At 40.6% G+C, this 18545-nt stretch overlaps 1 protein-coding gene across 3 annotated transcripts in view; it reads right to left on the bottom strand.

The window, feature by feature from the left end:
* ARHGAP15 (Rho GTPase activating protein 15) overlaps window positions 1-18545 on the bottom strand; it is a 331196-nt gene that overhangs the window by 12763 nt on the left and 299888 nt on the right. For all 3 annotated transcript variants that reach the window (XM_052792286.1, XM_052792285.1, XM_052792287.1), the window contains one exon: window positions 11374-11479. In XM_052792286.1, coding sequence (XP_052648246.1) covers window positions 11374-11479 — 106 coding nt within the window. The remainder of the gene's footprint in view (window positions 1-11373; window positions 11480-18545) is intronic.

The following is an 18545-nucleotide window of genomic DNA, read 5'->3' as shown; positions in this document are numbered from 1 at the left end:
TTCCCCCTGCGGCAGAAAATATCTAACCTTAAGTGAATGGTTGTAAATGGATTTACGAGCTGAGAAAGCGCCTCTTTAGGAAGCAAATATTGTAGGTTCTGAATGTGAAGCTGTATAGATGTAATCTAATATGAAGAGTAATGGGAACCTGTTAGTATGTAACCCAAAAAGGTTAAACAGTTCCTCACCATAGTGGTCAGGTGAGATTCAAACCATATTCAAGATTTGAAATTTGCCCCGAGACAGAAATCTCAGGGCCGACACTGAGTCCATAGCAGCTGCAATGACTTCCATGGGGTAGATGCTCTGAAGGAACGGGAAACTCCTGCTTTTGATGATGCTTTTGATGACACTTTTGATGAGACAGTCATCCAGATATGGAAGCATATCTGGGTTCTCCTAGGAGGTGCTCTTAAGTTGCCTGCTACTACTACTACTGCCGTAGCCCTACTGAAAACCCTCTCTGGACTGAAAGTTTGAATAGGGACAAACTGATGTTCACAGTAAACTTTACTTACTGGAAAGCTTCCATATGCTATAGGGTTGTCCCATATGCTATCCTCTACTGGGACCTCCAAGATTGCGGATAGCGTTTGGTGAAGGCCTGGACTTGGCAATGTGGGTGGCGATGATCTGGGCAGTGGGAACAGTTTCAAGGCAGACGAAGTGCTACCCTGGGGTGGTTTGGCGAGGCTGAGTCTAGTGCTGACACAGAGAACGTGGTGCGAAAGGTTTGCACTTTGTCCACGAAGGCGCTAGGAGAGCTACAGGAGACAGATTGGTGGGATCTGTAAAAAACACAGAACTTTTCTGAATTCCCTTTTCTTGGCTCATCTGCATGGCAAGAGGTCTTCTTTCAGGAGACCACAGCAAAGCTCTGGAGAGGATGTGGCAATGCCGTCTAACGGCGGGGCTGAGATGGGTGCAGAAACGCGCGGCTTAGAGGAGGTAACCAGTTGCATCTTGTGGACCAGGGGAGGAGGCAAGTTGTCGTACGCTTGGGCTGGAGTTAGCTGCTCCACAGATTTATGATTTTACATTGCACCATAATGCGTAATGTACGAAAAGATAAATATTTTCCATTCAGCAACATCTTGCTGTATTTTCATCTAACTCTAATTTTAATTATAAAGTGAACATAACCTGTATCAAATTATGATTTTGTTAACATATTGAATGAGGACAAGAAAAATAAATACCAGATTTTATACTGTACAGGCACATGAAGGTATAGTAAAAAAATCTGGTTTCCTTGACCACATTGTCATAATATGCATATATAACTGCTTATTGAATCCAGGCTGTGTAGACAACAGAAAGAACACTGGCTCCATACCATCACAATGCATGCCCACAACAAAGAGGAGGAAAGAACAGGCTCTTTCATTGTGTGTTTCTAAGTATTACCAACATAAGGGCTAAAAACATTACCTCTGTCTGAAGTGTATCTATATATCCATGCATAAGTTATTAACTGGGGTCCCTGAGCACAGTTGCTGAAAATATTAATATATTCAAATTATATTCTAGCTACTGCAAAAACAGTAGATCAGACAAATGTATTAAAATCTCTTCAGACAAAAGGAGTCATGTTATTTATAAAGTTCCTCCTCCCCCCTACCCCTTACTGGAACACAAACCTTCATTGTATGTAATATACGAGCATGCAAGATGATCCTTAGATGTCAAAATGTGGCTTAAAGTTTGAATGTAATCATAAAACAGTGACTCTAATGCTTGCCATAAACAAATTGTCACTGGTATTATGTAACTTAGACTATTCACAAAGTATAAAGGATGGGAAGAATAAAAGGTGGCTGCCAAACACTATGGGCCAAATCCGAAGGTTGTGCCAAATTGCGCGAACGGACTGGGAATTGCAAACCCAGCGTGGAATTTGGATTTGCACTCCTCAGCGCTCGGGCTGCTCCTATGGCTTAAATTAGAGTGAGATAAAGGCTTTTTTTTTTTTTTTTTAGTTTGTCACTTTAGTCTGTGAGGCAGCAAAGCAGCAACCAGTGACTTCTGCAGCGCCCCCGTCCCGTTCCCTTTTTCTGGGAGATGGGAAAGTGGGATAAAAGTTCCCTAATTGCCGCAGGACCCGTTTTTGTACGGAGTTGCTTTCTAGGATGCAAACAGGCATAGTCAGATTGCAGCAGCGATGCAGCCTGAAAAGGAAAGCGTAGCTCTCAAATCTGGTGGTCTTGAATTTTTCATGGTTTTCAGCGCGTAGGGTACCGCCTCATCGGGGCGAGACCCTGCTCTTTGCTTGGGCTCCTTCGGAAAGCCAGCACAGCGGGTTAATGACGGAAGACCATACGTCAAGGCAGAAGGCCTTATCTGTGAACAGCAACTAATCATTCATAGATACTTTCCTTTAGTCCAGGCTTTAGGAGTAACTTTTTTTTTTTTATATCTGGGAACGTGTGCACTGCACAGATTTAAATTGCAGCTAATGGTTGTGTTAATGCCCTTTATCAGGAACAACAACCAAACTAGGTGGTTGTCCACCCCCTTTTTTCCACCCCTTCCTTTTAAAGTAAAATGACTTTTTTTTCACAGCCTGAAATAATTGTTCAAGCAGAGATACTGGTTTAACTCATTATGAATTATTAGTGGAAAAGTGGGTCTCAGAAGTATGTTACATCTGAAATATTTTTCGTCACTTGAACATGTGCTGTCCAGAACTGGCCCTATTCTACCAGTCACTGGGAACAAACACTTCGCATTCACAGATGCTCCTAATTTGGTGTGGTTTGGAGTGTAATTTAGATCAAACGTATCCATGTAAATGAGTCAGGGTTTCTTAATTAGGTGCCTCTAAAGAAAAAACTTGGACCACATCAGTAGGTGTGGGTGTGGTGCCCACAGTACTGGAATCTTTCCTATAGATGAAGTTGAGTTTTGTTCAGGCATACTGTAGGTTTTTCTTCCCCCTTTTTTTTTCTTCCCCCTTTTTTTTCTTCCCCTTTTTTTTTTCTTTCCCTTTTTTTTCTTTCCCTTTTTTTTCTTTCCCTTTTTTTTCTTTCCTTTTTTTTTCTTTCCCTTTTTTTTTCCTTTTTTTTTTTTTTCCTAAAGCACAATAATAAATCTGCAGATGGCATAGACATAAAGACGCTACTTCAGAGGAGCTGTCTAAAACACTGTCTCTTTGGCAAATGCCTTAAAGTAGGTCATTCTGCTGTGATTTAGGTTTATATTTCATTGCCAGCTTTTTGTTCCCATTACAAGTAGGGTGCATTCCAGTCCACAGATTTGCTCTTCATTTTTTTTCAGATTGGTTTTTATTTACAAGATTTTGTAGAACTTCATAAGAAAATGGCCAATAGCCTGTCAGAAGTACTAATCATGCACTTGACCACAAAATAAATGTATGAAGGTGATAACCTGCAAATGTTGGAATGTAAAATACCATTCTCTGGAAGTAAAAAATGTATTGATTGTCTTAACATGGTGATTGAAATGATTGTTGCATCTTTTGCAATGTGTGAAAAATGATTTGATCTAATGTCATTTCAGGAGTCTCACAGAGCAGGGCCATCTCTTGCCCTAGTTGTTCAGGTATTTGCTTTTTCTTTTTATATATTTGCCACTGAAAAGCTTGTATTTTATAGCTTATTAAAAAAATAGAAAATCATCAGGGTCTGTTTTCCCATCAAAGTGCTGGGGGATTTACATGCCAAACTCCCGCTAGCCTTAAGGAATTACCTGCATAAATTCCCTTTCAATCGATAGTAGAATAGATCTTATTGTATTATATTAATTATTTTGCACAGAACACTGACATTTTGGCATTAAAGTCTTTTTTTTTTTTTTTTTTTTTAAGTTCCAATGAATATCTTAAGAAACTTCAAGCCTAGTATTTATTTTACAGCCTTATTCTGAGAAAAATCCCATATCATTAGTTGGAAAAACGAAAAGCATTGCAATTTCCCCTTTGATGACCTGGTCCTGGACATTAATGTGTTAGGGCCCAATCTCCCAAAATAGCAAAACAAAAAAAAAGCAGGGGAAAAAAAGCCTTTTTGTAATGAATTGAGCATTCTTATTTTTCACCACCAGAAAACATTCGGGTTGCAAAGAACGCTAACCCCAAGCAATATTAAGAGGTTACAAAATCACATAAATTAACTCCGCCAGTGATATTTTACTAAAACTTCTGCGAGTGCAAACCAGAAGCAGGACTCTCACATGGTCTTGATTAACCGGAGAGTACTTAGCAGTAACCGGCCTTCCCCGAGATGTGCTGGCCATATGTACGCGTACGCCCACAGCGCCAGGACGCACATGGACGAGCCTTCAAAGGCGTGGGGGGCTCGGCGTGGGGGATTGGGAAGCAAGCGGAGAGTGGAAGTGAGAAGTGTTCGCTGTGTCATCGTGGGCAAGTGCCTTACCCTCTTCATTCCTCACTTTCGCCATCTACACAACTAGGATAATAAAACTTACTGACCTGAAAAGGAAGTTAGGAGATTTAATTAATGTTTGAAAAGCTATTTTGAGATCGTTTGATATTGAGTAATGTGAGAGGAACAATAGGAGCTCCATGAAACAGGGGCTCTATCTATCCGTATTTGTGTCCTGCACCTAGCACAATGGTGCCGTACAGCCACAGAGTCAACCATATCATAAATATTTAAATTAAAACTATGTTAATTATTTTTATCGTTCTGTTATTTGCTGATACACCAGCTCAGTACATTTTGAAGCTTGGTAGCATTGAAAAGTACCGAGTGTAATTATTTGCCTGACTGTTATGAAAATCAGGGTTTATATTTTTAAATACAGCTGTGAAAATGGGAAACACAGGTAAAAATGTGGTTTTAATTACTCGCTATTCTTCTCGTTAAAAACACTGAGCTGTAAGGTATTCTTCGGGGAAGAGGCGAACTTTGCAAACTCTCTTATTCCACAAAAAGAAGGAGTAGGCGTGACTGCAAAAACCTTGGTAGCAGGTCACCCCCACCTCAAAGTCAATAAAATAAAAATGCATAAAGGTGCTTCTGGAAGACTGGATTTCTTTTTTTGCCTTTAATCCAAAATCTTTTATTACTCCTGTCCTGTGCACACTTGTGCCTGGCACACATTTTCTTGTGTCCGCTAATTTACAAGGGGAGAGTTTAGTAGACCGATGTGTACTTAGCTGAGAGAAAATGGGTTTAACTCTTCTCCTTCCCCCAGAATGAGCCCTGGGAAGCTATGGTAGATGGGACAAGTGTTGGCATTGCTCCAGCTCCTTTCTAAAACTCTTCTATAGCTGAAACGGAGAAAAGCACATGTGCAAGAGCATGTCTCGATATATATTTGCCCTTCTCAAGCTAGAAAGTGATTAATTCATTTCATGTAAATCTTAAAATGCTAGTCAGGGATGCCCGAATCTTTTATGTCCCTGGCCAGTCACCTACTCGCTCTTCTGGTGCAGGAGGATGTTTCTCCTTCTCACATTTCCAGTAGCTGCTCCCAAAGCTTGTAGGAGCAAGGTTAAACTTTTCTTCCTGCTGCTGTCCCCTGGCTGAAGAGCAAGAGCTACTCACAAGTTGCCTAATTATAAAGAAAAGTCTTGATACAGGAAATAATTTCAACCAATAGTCTTTCTCGTGCCTTCAGTTAAGGGCTTCTGTGCTGCTGCACATTCCTGAATCCAGGCATTTTTCCTGAAGCAAAATTTAAATGCCATTCCACGCTTTGGGTTGTAGGTCTCCCATAGGTTCTCTAAGGTTTCCCAAATAGAAATTTGTTGTATACTCCTTCCATTCTGGGGATTGGTTTTTATTTTAAATAACTTTTACCTTCTTCTTCTTTTTCTTAACAAAAAGCTCGTACAGTTCTTAATGTAATCTGTTCTTCTCCTGTGTAAAAATAGGGTTCTCCTGAGCCTAGATTTAATATGCAAGCCTGCCTGAAACTGCTGATATGACACGTAGCTTAGTAAGTGAAAATCACTTTTGCTACATCTTTCGTCCACTAACTTTAAAAAAAAAAAAAAGTTTGCAGACATTCCCTGCTTAGTATTACTAGATGCCATACTTTATTTTCTGATTTTCCCTCAGAATTCTGGGTACTGCTGCTGGACTTGTCATCACATTGTCATCGTGTCCTGGTGTGCGGGCTACTGTGGGCTTCTGTCTATGCATGGCTTTTTTCTTTTTCTCTTTTTTTTTTTAATCTTTAATAGGTAGAAATAAGTCTGTTTAGTCACATGTAGTTTGCAAAAGCCTATGCTCGTCAGAACGTAGCTGCCATGCTGCGAGGTTTGAGGGGCTGTGTGTTTTGTTTGTCAAGGTTGAATGCTTTTCTCTGTTCATAGACCTATGAACGTGGGGGAAGGTTATTTTTCAAACCAACTAAAGCATGAATACCTATGACTTTTCTTAGATAATATATTAATATTAGCGGGTTCGTCTGAGATAAAAAGTTCCACTCTTGATGAGGAGCTTATTTCCAGTGAAATTGATGCAAACATTTACTAAAAACAATGAAGAATTTGGGCAGGGGGGAAGGCAATCAGAAAGCAAATCACCATTCTCTCTCTGGAAGGGCAGAGATCTTGCCATGCTAAGTACAGTAAGGGAAAAAATGGAGCATAATAAATGGAGTTTCTTGGATTCAAAGGTGAATCAAAAGGAACTGGCTTCTGCCTGGACAAGGCAGCCAGATAGGCCACAGTAACAGATCCACGTGATAAACCAAGAGGCAACTGCAGAGCTCCCCAGACAACTTGCCTGAAGTGCCTGCCAAGGAGGCAGATGCTGCTGCTGGAAGAATATCTTCCACAGTTGGGCATCTGGGTTCAGTGCTTTCCACGTAAGGGAGAGGGATGGTAGCGTCAGGCTGGCCCCTGTCTTCCCATTTAATTATTTCAACATCCATTTTAGACTTTTGTAAATAACACGTATTATCCTGCCTTTGTGCGGGAAAATAAGAAGCAAGGAGAGAGGGGTTGTCTGTAATATATCCCTTCGCAGGGGTGTCTACGTGGATGGGTAAAGACAGAGTCGAGCTTGGCTGCCCTGTGCTCCAGCCTGGTCAGATGTGAGACAGCTCGGGTCTGGGAGTCGCAGAGCTGCCTTGTGGTGGCACGGAGCTCAACCTAATAAGCAGAGCAGGCTGAGATTCATTAATTTAACATTAATAAGCACAGCTTATTAGCTCAGGCACAGCGCTGTATAATACAGGCAGACAGCTTCTGGAGCAGAGCTGCGTCTGCCCTCGCCAGCTCAGAGCCTGGTGCAGAAGACCCGGCCAGGGTGCTCCTCTCCCCTACTGCATTTTGCATTAGGGAGGAAAGATTATTTTGCAGTCGCTGGAGGAGCTTCTGTGCAAACAAACAAAAAAAACCCTCCAGGTTTTTAGATTATATTGCTGGCTTATGCTGAGTCTTTAAGTCATTTAAACTTCTTGTGCCTCGGTTTCCCAATGGGTGTGTAATAGCTACCTCAAGATGCTGCTGTGAAAGCAGGTTAAGGTACCCATCATAAAATAATGTGGGATCCTTAAAGAACGAAATGCTCCTTCTGCCTTACTTGAATTATAGTTCTGTGAGTAAATTACTGGGTACAGATAATGATTTCTGAGAGAGGATTTGGTTGCTCCCCGTTCACATTTGTGCAGAGAACCAATACAAGGTTTCTGCATCACCTGATGTCCTGACTATGCCTGCAAAATAGGACCAGAAAGCTATATCAGTTTTAACTGGTACCTGTGCTTAGCTCACTCTGGGAGTAAAATTCACTTGTAGATAAGCAACAGGAAAGAGTGGAGTCCTGGGGAAATGGGACGCTGTTTTCACACATGTATGGGACAGCATTATATAGGCTATATATAGCAAGCGAATATTCTCTAAACATGTTCAAGTAGAACAGGTTGTTTTCTGTAGCCCTTTATTTGGGAAAATCCCTACTCAGGGATTTGTTGTTTCTTTCACGTGTAAAGTATATTTGTTTGACTTGCTCGTGTTTGGGAAGAACTATGAATAACCTAATAGTAGTTGTGCTCAATTATTTTCAGTATGAGTCCTAATAAAACAATGTCTTGTGGTGTTAGACTGACAAGAGCTATGTGATATGTCTGTTCAGCCCCATATTTTGTCTCTTCTGCTTACGAGTAGAATAAATTTCATGCAAAGATGAATGAGGGACATTGGTGGGTTGGTTTTTTTCCCATCAAATGCAAAAAACTTAAAAGAACAGGTACTGCAACCCCAAGCTTTGCTTTTAATCCCCCTCCTGTGGGCTTCATACGCTGCGCTGTGACTTCTTGCAACTTCAGAGGGCTTGGTTTAAGAAAGATATATGGCACTGGTGTTAATCCCTGCTGCCAGGCCTTTCTCGCAGACTCTCTCATCAGCTGCTTTGTCTGGGTTTCTAAAGGAGGACCCTTCTGAAGTGCATTTCACATCGTTATTTGTGCTTGATCTGGACCTACTCCCGCAGACTGGATCGCTGCAGAATGAAACCATAGTGCAGCCTCGCTGCTGTCAGTGATTTAGGGTAAGCGTAGCCTTCTGGGCGAAGGTTGGATTCTCGTGCTGAGCTCCTGTGTGTCAGTGAGACACGTGCTCTCGTGTGCTGTACAGAAGGCACAGGCTTACACTGTCCTGTAGCCCCGGTCTGCGTAGCCCTGTTCTCTTATTTGTCTAACAAAGAGGAAAGAAAGGAGTAGGAGAAAGAAGGGAATGCCACAGAAACAGCGTAACTGGGGTCCTTCAGTTTCTCCCCATCAGAAACCCCTTGAAGCCTGGTTCAACGTTGGGCAAGAACAGCCATCTCCACCAGCAAATACAGAAATTGCAGTAATATGCCTCAAATCAAACCAGTTTACTCATTTTTTTCAACTGATCAGAAACTTTCAAACTTCCTGTGATTTACACCGAGAAAACCCTGTGACTGAAGAGGATGGTGCAAGGTGCAAGTCAGTGGCGAGGTTGGCACATCGTGCACATTGGCACCCCTCTTCTGAAGACTGTCCCTAAGAGTGATATATTTCTACGTTTTGTAACCTCTGCAAGGTAGTCTTGTTTCCTAGGTTGATTTAAACAAACACACATTGCTTATATTTCCATAATATAAACGTGTCGTTACTAAAAGTGTATGTATGCTTCTTTATTCTCATTTATGGAGCCATGAGGCCATTCAGACTGGCCCCTGAGTTTTGCATTGACAAGTTCAAGAGAACATACCAGTTTTTATCTGGTTTTTTGTGTTTTCAGTACCTATTCTACTGCTACTCCCATATCAATGGAGCCAAGCTTATAGGCTAGCCCTATCCTTCCTTCCCTGAGGATGTGTTTTTGTGGCAGAGAAGGCTGACCTTCTTCAGAGAGACTCAGACAATTCCTCCTGTAATGCTCAGATCCCCAACTGCCTCAAATATCGCATCTTCCTGCCTTCCATCACTCTGTGCTACTATATTGCATCAGTATTCCTCTAGCTTGACCACGCTTTCTTCAGTGACACCTAGGTGAGAGCCTGTGCTTACTTAGGTAGCACTACATCTATAGAGTTGTAGTCAAGCCCAGTATTGTGTACATAAGCATTAGGAAGTATTGGTATTTTACTGTTTGCATTTTAGTATGGGATTTTTTTTTCCTTTTCTCCAAAAACCACAGGTCTTGGTCCAGTTTTGCCAGTCATTCTACACATACACAGCAGGAAACAATTGCTGTCCCGAACAGATTATGCTCTAAAAAGCCAAGGCAGACAAAGGAAGCATTATCATCATTTTGTAAACAAGGAACCAAGGCACAGAGAGATTAAGTGATTTACCCAAGGTCACCCAGAACATCCGGTCAAAGCCAAGAACTGAACCCACGTCTCCTGAGTCTCAATCAAGTGATTTAACTATGAGATCAAAGACTTATTGTGTATACCTGATATCTCTCCCCTAAGACATGGTAACAAAACTTTCTTCAGGTTAGGATCAATGCTACATGCAGTGCAGTAAATTTTGTATATGGCATATCTGTGCTGACAGCGTGTACCCACTTGCACTCAGGTTCTGCCCAGGAAATAATTTCCCTTATTATTCTTCCATTGACGGTAATAAATTATCGTCCTTCTCTAGATAACCCTCTGAAGGAGAGAGTGTGCGCCCACGGTACATCAGATGAATACATAGAAAACTGTTTTTCTGCAAGGCCAAACTCAGTCATTTTATGGACTATTTAAAATCCTTCCATGCTTAATGAAATGGGGACATTCCCACGGCTGTATGGACTTCATTTTGCAGTTTCAACTGGAAGCTGCAAAAGAAGATAAAGTATCTACATCTCTTATATGTATATGCCAGGAGAATGCAGCAGAAATGATCAGTATAAAGGCATCATTCATTATAAGCTCAGAGTAGTCTTTTATTTGGAGTTTTTATTACTCGCTCACTGGGGTCATTATATCATTCCTGGGATGAAATGCTCTTCTGTGCACAGGGCCTGCATGGGGCCCTGGATCCAGCTTAGTCCCTTCAATTTTAAGGGTAGTTTGGCTGAAAAGTGACTGCGCAGAATGGCACCGGTTAGTCCCAAGAACAGGATAGCCACGAAGGGAGGAACAGGATCCTGCCCTTCATGTGCCCCTATCTCGAGGTCCGCCGCTTCTGCCTAGTCATTCTGCAAGCCAAACAGCTGCAGGTTGGTTTCCGAGCGAGCATGTGGTCTATTTTTACTTTTAATGCCATGAAACACGAGAAGAAATCCTAAGGTGAACATGAGATCCTGAGTTGACTTTGCGGGCTGACATGTCTTGCAAATGGAGCTCAATGAGTGCCAAAACCACAGAGGAATGGTAAGGTGGAGCCTCACAGCATCATTTTTCTGCCTCTGTGGTATCTCAGCAACATTAGGAGAGCAAAGATGCACTTCCAAATCTCTCCTCAGCGTTTCTGAGTTGTTAGTTCTATGTTGTCACGACCTTCCTCGTGCGGTACAAGAGCTCGTAACGTATTTTCTTGGGTGAGGTTATTTCTATCATTACGTGCCTCAATAAAGGAGTTTGAACGGCATGGATCTCGATGGTGAAAATATGGTGATCAAAAGGTCTATTGTTGGAGAAAGTCAAACCAAACTGGACAAATGCAATACTGGAACGTGTTGCGTTTGCCCAATTCAGTATACCTGTAGCATAGTAATCCTCATGTGTCTGACTGCATTGAAGCAAACAGAACCGTTCTGTTTTCTAATAGAGGCAAAATTCGTGCTTTTGCTTAGACATACTGATTTCTTGAGCAGGAATAGGATATACATAGATACCATAAATCATGCTTAGTTTTCCCAAAGAATGTAATTATCTTTCGTATTTTGGATGACCTTTCCAATAGGATTTGGACACCACACACCGATTCCTTTTAAAATTATCGATCTGTTAGTACCACAGTTCTACTTACTTTTTCAGATGTTCAAAAAGGATTTTCATTGTGTCATAGTTTGGTCTAGGGAGCTTATTTACCAGGGTCCTTATGGATTTGATGCGAGTGGCGTTGTCCTGGATTTCTAAGAGGGGGGGAAAAAAAGAAAATAACCACTTGAGTACCATATTAGGATATTACTTTGCCCATTACTGTATCTGGTACCTTAACAAGAAAAGCCATCATTAATATATGGTTAAAAACAGAATATGCCATACCTTTTGTCACCTGAATAGAGAGCAAGAGTAATTTATAAGGATTAAAAATTCTCTCTTAATCTTAAGGAAGCATTTTCTGGTTCTCAGAATTGTATTCTTATGCATTTCATTTATTTTATTAGAGTATTAGACCATCATCCCACGCTAAAATACCTCCAAGCAGTGAGGGACCCACATCTTAAATGGAATTCCTCTTTGGAATTACATTTGTCCAATGGTGCAGCTTCTGTGATGGATGCATTTCCCAGGTAGTCCTTCTTGTCCTTTTTTCCTCATCATAATTCAATCAGCTATATTTATGAATCTCTGTCCTTAACATTACACCCCATCATGTTTGGGAACATGAAAAGATTTGCTGTTCTTTTTAGTTGTGCTTTCTGGTGATAGATTATTTTGAGAAACTATTCCATTGTAGCTATTTTCTAATACCTGTAGCATCTCATAACTGTAATTTCTGCAGGAAAAAATTTCTATTTCAAACTTAAGTTTAGCAATAAAGAATGCAGTACTAAGGGCTTTAATGTCTCTTTTGAGGTGATAAGAACACTGCTATCCTTTTTGTTAAGACATACCTCCCTGTTTTTAGCCTGATTCATCGTTTTGTGGGAAAGGTTTGACTGATATTTCCATCGATTTGTATAAGATGTTGCAACTAAAGCAAAGTCATGTACAACTGTGCTTTCATTTAGGAACAGATTAGATAAGGTGCCAGTAGGTCTGACGCAGGGAAAACATCTTGCATGTTACATGCCCTAGATAACCTGAGAATACTTCTCTGATCTTATCATCTATGATTTAATTATCACCTATCATTCTTCCTATATGTCCCTTTTTAATATTCATATTACCCTAGCACCCAGAGATCTCAATCAGGACTGAATCCCAGTTGCAGTAGGTGCTGCATAAGCATGGATGGTGAATAGTGCCCTGATTCAAAGATTTCACCAAAAAAAAGTTTCAAGAAAAAATTTCCTGTGATCAAACTGAGTTTAAAAATTAAAATGACTAGGATAATATTCCTTCCTTGGCATGTGTTCCTAATTCCTGTTAAGATTAATGCTTCATACACACAGATATAGTTGTATATATCTATATTGTTTATAATTTGAACATTCACATAGACATGAAAGACAAGAGCTAGGAGTAGTCAATGCATAGGTATTATTTTCCAGTATAAAACCCCCAAACTTTCATATAGATTTATTCTGTAGGAAGCCATGCAATTGACAGTAGTGATAATGAAGTTACACACAAATGAAGAATACACTTGCTGTGTATTTTACTCTTGTTCTGATTTGACCTATACAGAACCTTAAATTCTGAACGGCACAAACTCCCCCGGTCTTGCAACCCACTCATCCCTTGATGTTTTCTGCCACAAGCCATTCGTACTGTTTATTTTTGTCCCATGGACGATCTGTCCAGTGGAAATAAGACTGAAGCTACAAATGAAAATGATATCAAATTTGCAAAAGCGAATTTTTTTGTAGGAAGGGGGTACAAATTCTGTGGGCTTTTTATTTGTGCTGCTTGGTGTGCATACGTGCTATGCTCTTACTAGATAAGTTATATTTAGATTGGGGCTGCCCTGGCTGTACCGCAACTTCTCAAATAAAGCTTCTCAACTAGTTTATTTTTTAATTCTGTTTTCTCCTGAGAGTTCAACGGACTTGAGTGGAACTGAAACGCTGAGTTAGGGAAAGACCCAGTGGAAGGAAAGGCTAACCGTTTGTCCGTTGCAGCGTATTTGCAAGGAAATGTCGTACAGTAAAACTTTATCGTGCTCTCTTGAAGGAAGTGTCTCTGCTCTGTGTTGATTAGCACAGATACCAGCTTGGGAACTACTTTCCCTACAGAAACAGCTACATTACACAGGCTGCGCTTCCTTATAAGGTGTATTTGCAAAAGAAATAAACTAAAAAGAGCAGTATTAATTTACAAAAGAGATATTTATTGAGGGAGTGGCAAGGGTAGAAAGCTTTGTTTTAGGGCTTACTGTGCCAAAGTCATCAGTGCTGATAGACAGGAGAAGAGATCTTTAGGTAGGCTCTAAAGCACAAAGCCCATAGAAATGTTGCATAAAATTATTTTGTGAATCGGTCTATTTATTAATTGTTAGTCTATTGTAAAAGAAGAAAAAACAGGCAACATGTGGTAACTTTAGTCAGCATTTCTGAACTGGGAATGATAAACACCTCTGCCTGGCTCTGGCATTTATCAGTACTGAGATATTATTACCACATAGAGTCACAGCATGGTTACTGTTATCATCAAAAAAAAAGCCAGCTAATCTTAATGGTTTGTAAAGCCGTTACCTGCACTGGTCTGACATTTATCATGATCATTTTACCACATGAGTCCTACATTGCAAAGGTATTTTATCTGGAAGGGACATCACTATGAATTATTATTTGCAGCTAGGTAGAAAATTGTATGTTGTAGATACCTTTTCTCATTATAAATCACAGTCACATTTCACCATTTCCCACACAAAGCTGCTGAGCCCAGGCTTTTTGCCATAACACTTAGTCTCGCTCCCTTTTATAGTTCCATGAAAATATTGGGTACTCTTTCATTAAAATGGTTGATATTGGTGTTTTTTTAAATGCTATATACACGCTTGATTTTTCTCTAGTATAAAAGAATTTGTTTTTCCACTTGAGAAGCTAAAGAGAATAAACTGTTCATTTTTTTTTTTTTTTATTGAAGCTTACTCTCGCTCCAGTTTTTGTGGCTGGGCTTGTCTTTACTCTTGACCTTGTTGATGGAATATTTAACAGATCAGATGCAAGATCTTATGTTTCATTTGCAATACCTATGTATTTGCTTTATTTCTGTAAAGCCTTGAGTTCCACTTTCCTAGAAATTTTTCCCTTTCAGATTTCTAAGTAGAAAGATTTTTTTTTAATTTAAATTTTCTGGAGGTTTTCTCTTTACCGTGCTCAAATAGAGGGAAGCAGCTCTTAAACAAGGGTTTGTATAAATAGCTGTGGAGAAGGTATCCGCCTTCTTGCGCTGTATTATGAAGCCTAGCAGTACAGGGTGCAAAGGAAGGAAAATACTCTGAACAGCTGTTAAATTCCCCAGCCAAGTCTAGAAAAGGAAGCAGACCGGTTTTGATAAAATGAAACAATATTATTTTTCATTATACTCTTTTTATTGTGAAAATTAGTGAAAATCTGGGGAAAAGATTCCCATTTTGGAAAGTTAGACTCTCTTTTCCCTGTGAAGATTTCTGAAGGAAAAGGGTTGCCATAATCACATACATCAAATAAAGAATGAGAGGACAGTTAATCCTTTTTGCATTTTTTGGGCAAAATATGGAAGAAGTAGTTGATAATTTCAGCAGATCAGGATACTCTGAAGTGAATCGCAGATGGTTTTCCATGTAATATTTTCATAGAACATATATTTAGAATTTGGGTTACTGTCTTTAAAAATAGGGCTGGCTCCCTTTGACGGAGCAAGACTATGGAGATGCTCTCTTGTTTATATTTAAATGAAGAATGCATTAACCCCCCCCCCCCCACTTAATATTATATAAGCTCTTTTGTAAATGAGCTATGGAATAAGATTTGAGCACAGAAGAAAACATGATGCCTCTGCAACATTAACAGTGGCTGGGTAAAAATGAATGAAGAAAGTAACCTCTAGCACTCGTGTCCATAAAGAATACTTAAGCAAATCCCACCGAATCTTTCTTTTAATCATTAATTTTAAATGGACATAAATGTTTACAACAAGCCACTTTGTTTCAGAACAGGAAGTCCAGGGTTTATCTCCAATAACTCACGTTTGCTAGGAAGGGATGTATGTCTCTAACCTGACATGCATTCATTATTTTGTAAGGTACTGGAGTCTGACCCGTGACCCTCCTCAGACCTACTGCATTATTCATGTCCGCCTCACTTTGTGTAGTTTTACTATAGCGCCCATTTCCCTTTACCAGGCGTTTCAGTGGCTTGTGCATGTTTAATGTTAAATGGCATTTATGGCTCACATTAATGCCTAATTTTATCACGAGCTATGGTTTCTTTTTATGCTCTCAAGCCTCACGGCTGAACTGCTGAAAAAAACCAGTGATTTATGATTCGGCACAAAATATCAAACTATCGATCTGCCACCTAATCTATGGGTTTTTGTTGTTGTTGTTGTTGTTGTTTCGGCATGGTTTTCTCTGATTTTCTTACATGGCTCTTCTCACCTTGTTTTGTTTTTTTTGGATAAGATTTCTGCTGTGGTTAAAACGTCACACACTGTTGCTACAGCAAAATCTGTCTGCCAAGAGTTTTTCCAACAATTTGTGAGTGTTTCAGCTGCCGAGAGAAAGACAGGTCTTGTCTGGGGCTTTTTTGGTTTGTTTATTTCATTTATTACTTTTTTTTTTTAATCAGAACTGAGTGGTTTAGGTGGATTTTCGAGTGCTAATGAAATTGTGAGACTTATGGCGCTGGCTACAGCCAGCCGTAGTGTGGGCAGACGCTCTGTGAGCTTCCCCACTGTGCTGCTGTGCAAGCATCCCCGCTGTTATGTTTGCTATAGTTTTAATGTCTGTGAAAAATTCCTGATGCAACTAAATTATGTTCTGCCCTCTTGTTTGTATAAATAAACACCCGACTTAGCCAATTCATCTTGCTCTTGCCCATTTTAGAAGCTTGCCCTGTCACACAATGCTTAACCCCAGTCCTTGATAGCTTTGGTGTTATCAGGGAATGAAAACTTGCTTAAAAGAGAGTGCTCTGTTGGCTTGATTTTTTTTTTTCCAGAGACGTCAACTGCCCAAAACTCTGCTTTCATTTGGTCTTCATATTCTGGAAGCCATGCTGGCTAAAATACACAGCTTTCTATGTATACATATATAGATAAATTATTCATATCACTTTTAATGTCAGGATATTTTAATGTTACTGTATGCAACTCAAAAGTCCCAATTTTAATCACTTGCAGTACGCTATGGCAATCGTCTCGTGCAGATACATTGTAAAATATTTTCTTGTTTTAAAAAAAAATCTATAAGAAGCATTCAAACTAACTAATGTTTGCTATAAGGAAAACAACCAATTTGTGATCTGAATTGATTTTACTTTTTATTTGTGCCTCAGAAATAGATGTTGCAAAAGAAAATGAGAATTGCGTGAAATCTCTCTATATGGGCAATTGATAAATTCATCCTATGTGATATAAAGTGGAGTTTGCAATGAATATTCATACAACTTTTGCGATCCATTAGCAAGACCCAAGACAATGAGTTCGCAACTCAGTCCCATTTAACAAAAATATATGTGGAATTAATGGGAAAAAACAGCACTTAGAAAAGTTAAACTTTAATGTATCAAACTCCAGGTGCCGGAGTTGGAGGGAAATAACCAATAATAGTCATTTTTTACATATTTGATGGGACTGATTATGCAATGTGCAACTCTAAATGGCTTATAGCACATTGTAGCATGGTTCCATCCCATTGGCTACAGTAGGGTGCAGGCAGATGGATGACAGTGACAAGGAGAGAAGTGCTTTTGCTTAGCCGTGCGTTAAGATGCCATCCAGAAGCTCTGTGCACTGCAGACACTTCATTAGGATGCCAGGATAATGGTAAACTACCACTCAGAGTGACACCCCATTTCCTGCTTACTGAGCTCTCCAACCTCGGCAGATGTCAACAATCTCACAGTGCTACAGAGCAGACCTAACTTTCCAGGCACTTTGACTCCAATTTTTTTCCCTTAACAGTGCCATACATTACATGCAATATGTAACAGCAAGTACCAAACAGAAAACAAAATTTGCTGCCCTAATTATAACAAAGCAGCATCTGAGTTAGGTACTGCATGCCCGGCGTACATACAACCAGTTAGGCAGCATAAAAGAGGAATGATCTTTGTCACTCGATTTTGGGGGTTAATTAGACTTAGGACTTTGATAGCTAATGGATAGGCTGATCCCGACTGAAATGATTGTGCTTCACTGCTAACTTCTACCGAGCGTCGGAAAAATATGCTGAGCTCTTTCCTGGTATTTCATACGCTGTTACAGCCTTGCGCGGGGTTTTCTGCACAGAAAGAGCAGACTTGAGCATCTGGACGGTGTGATATTTTCTCTGCAAATGCACAACTCGAGGCCGTAACGCACCTCCCCAACAGCAGTTAAAGCCAGCAGAGAGACTACGCTGCGATGCTTGACCTGCACTCCTTTCCAGAGAAACACAAATAGCTGCTCGCACTTTCAAAAATTGTCTTCAGCTACAGAAACAGTATCCATAAGGTCACTATTTCTAATTTAATTTAATTTCTTGAACCTATCGGGGTGTGATTACGTATGTTTTTCTAATCGGGAATCCTGTTTATTCTATAGAGAGGGGTTTTTTCCCCACTCTTTTTTGGCCAAAGAGGCGACTTAGCAGTAGTGCTCTGCCCTACCGCAGTGGTGGCCCATCACTACTTATTTTTGTTGCGTGAAGTGGTGGAAGCACGACAAGATGTCACTGCCAGCTCCTGAAATCCCCGCTCCCCTCTCCCTCGCAGCCTCCTCTTGCCCTGCTGCCCGTGCCAAGGATGGGCTTCCATCGGCATCCCTCTGGTCCTCACCCATGGTCTCCAAACTGCCACGTCGGCTGGGGACCTGGGGATGGATGGCCATTTGGGACAGCGAAAACCTGCGTCAGGGTGGAAGGATGCCCAGGGATGAGGTGGCAAAGCATTTCTCAGATTTCACCTTACGCGAAAATTGGGATGCTGAATAGGAACTGTCCCAGAACAATTGCAAAGTTGGGGCCGTATCCTGTCACATTTATTCAGCTGTCGTCTGTTTTCCCTGGGCAAAATTCCCACCCAAGGTCTCAAATGCACTCTGACTTTGCTCACTGCGGACGGGTGCCCTTGGCATTGCGGTCGAGAGGTGGGATCGGGCCCCTTGCCGGGAAGAGTGAAAACTGGA

Source organism: Harpia harpyja, chromosome 7 (assembly GCF_026419915.1).
Source record: "Harpia harpyja isolate bHarHar1 chromosome 7, bHarHar1 primary haplotype, whole genome shotgun sequence".
NCBI classification, from domain to species: domain Eukaryota; kingdom Metazoa; phylum Chordata; class Aves; order Accipitriformes; family Accipitridae; genus Harpia; species Harpia harpyja.
The sequence above is the reverse complement of the archived record's forward strand: the minus strand, read 5'-3'. Positions and strand labels throughout refer to the sequence as shown.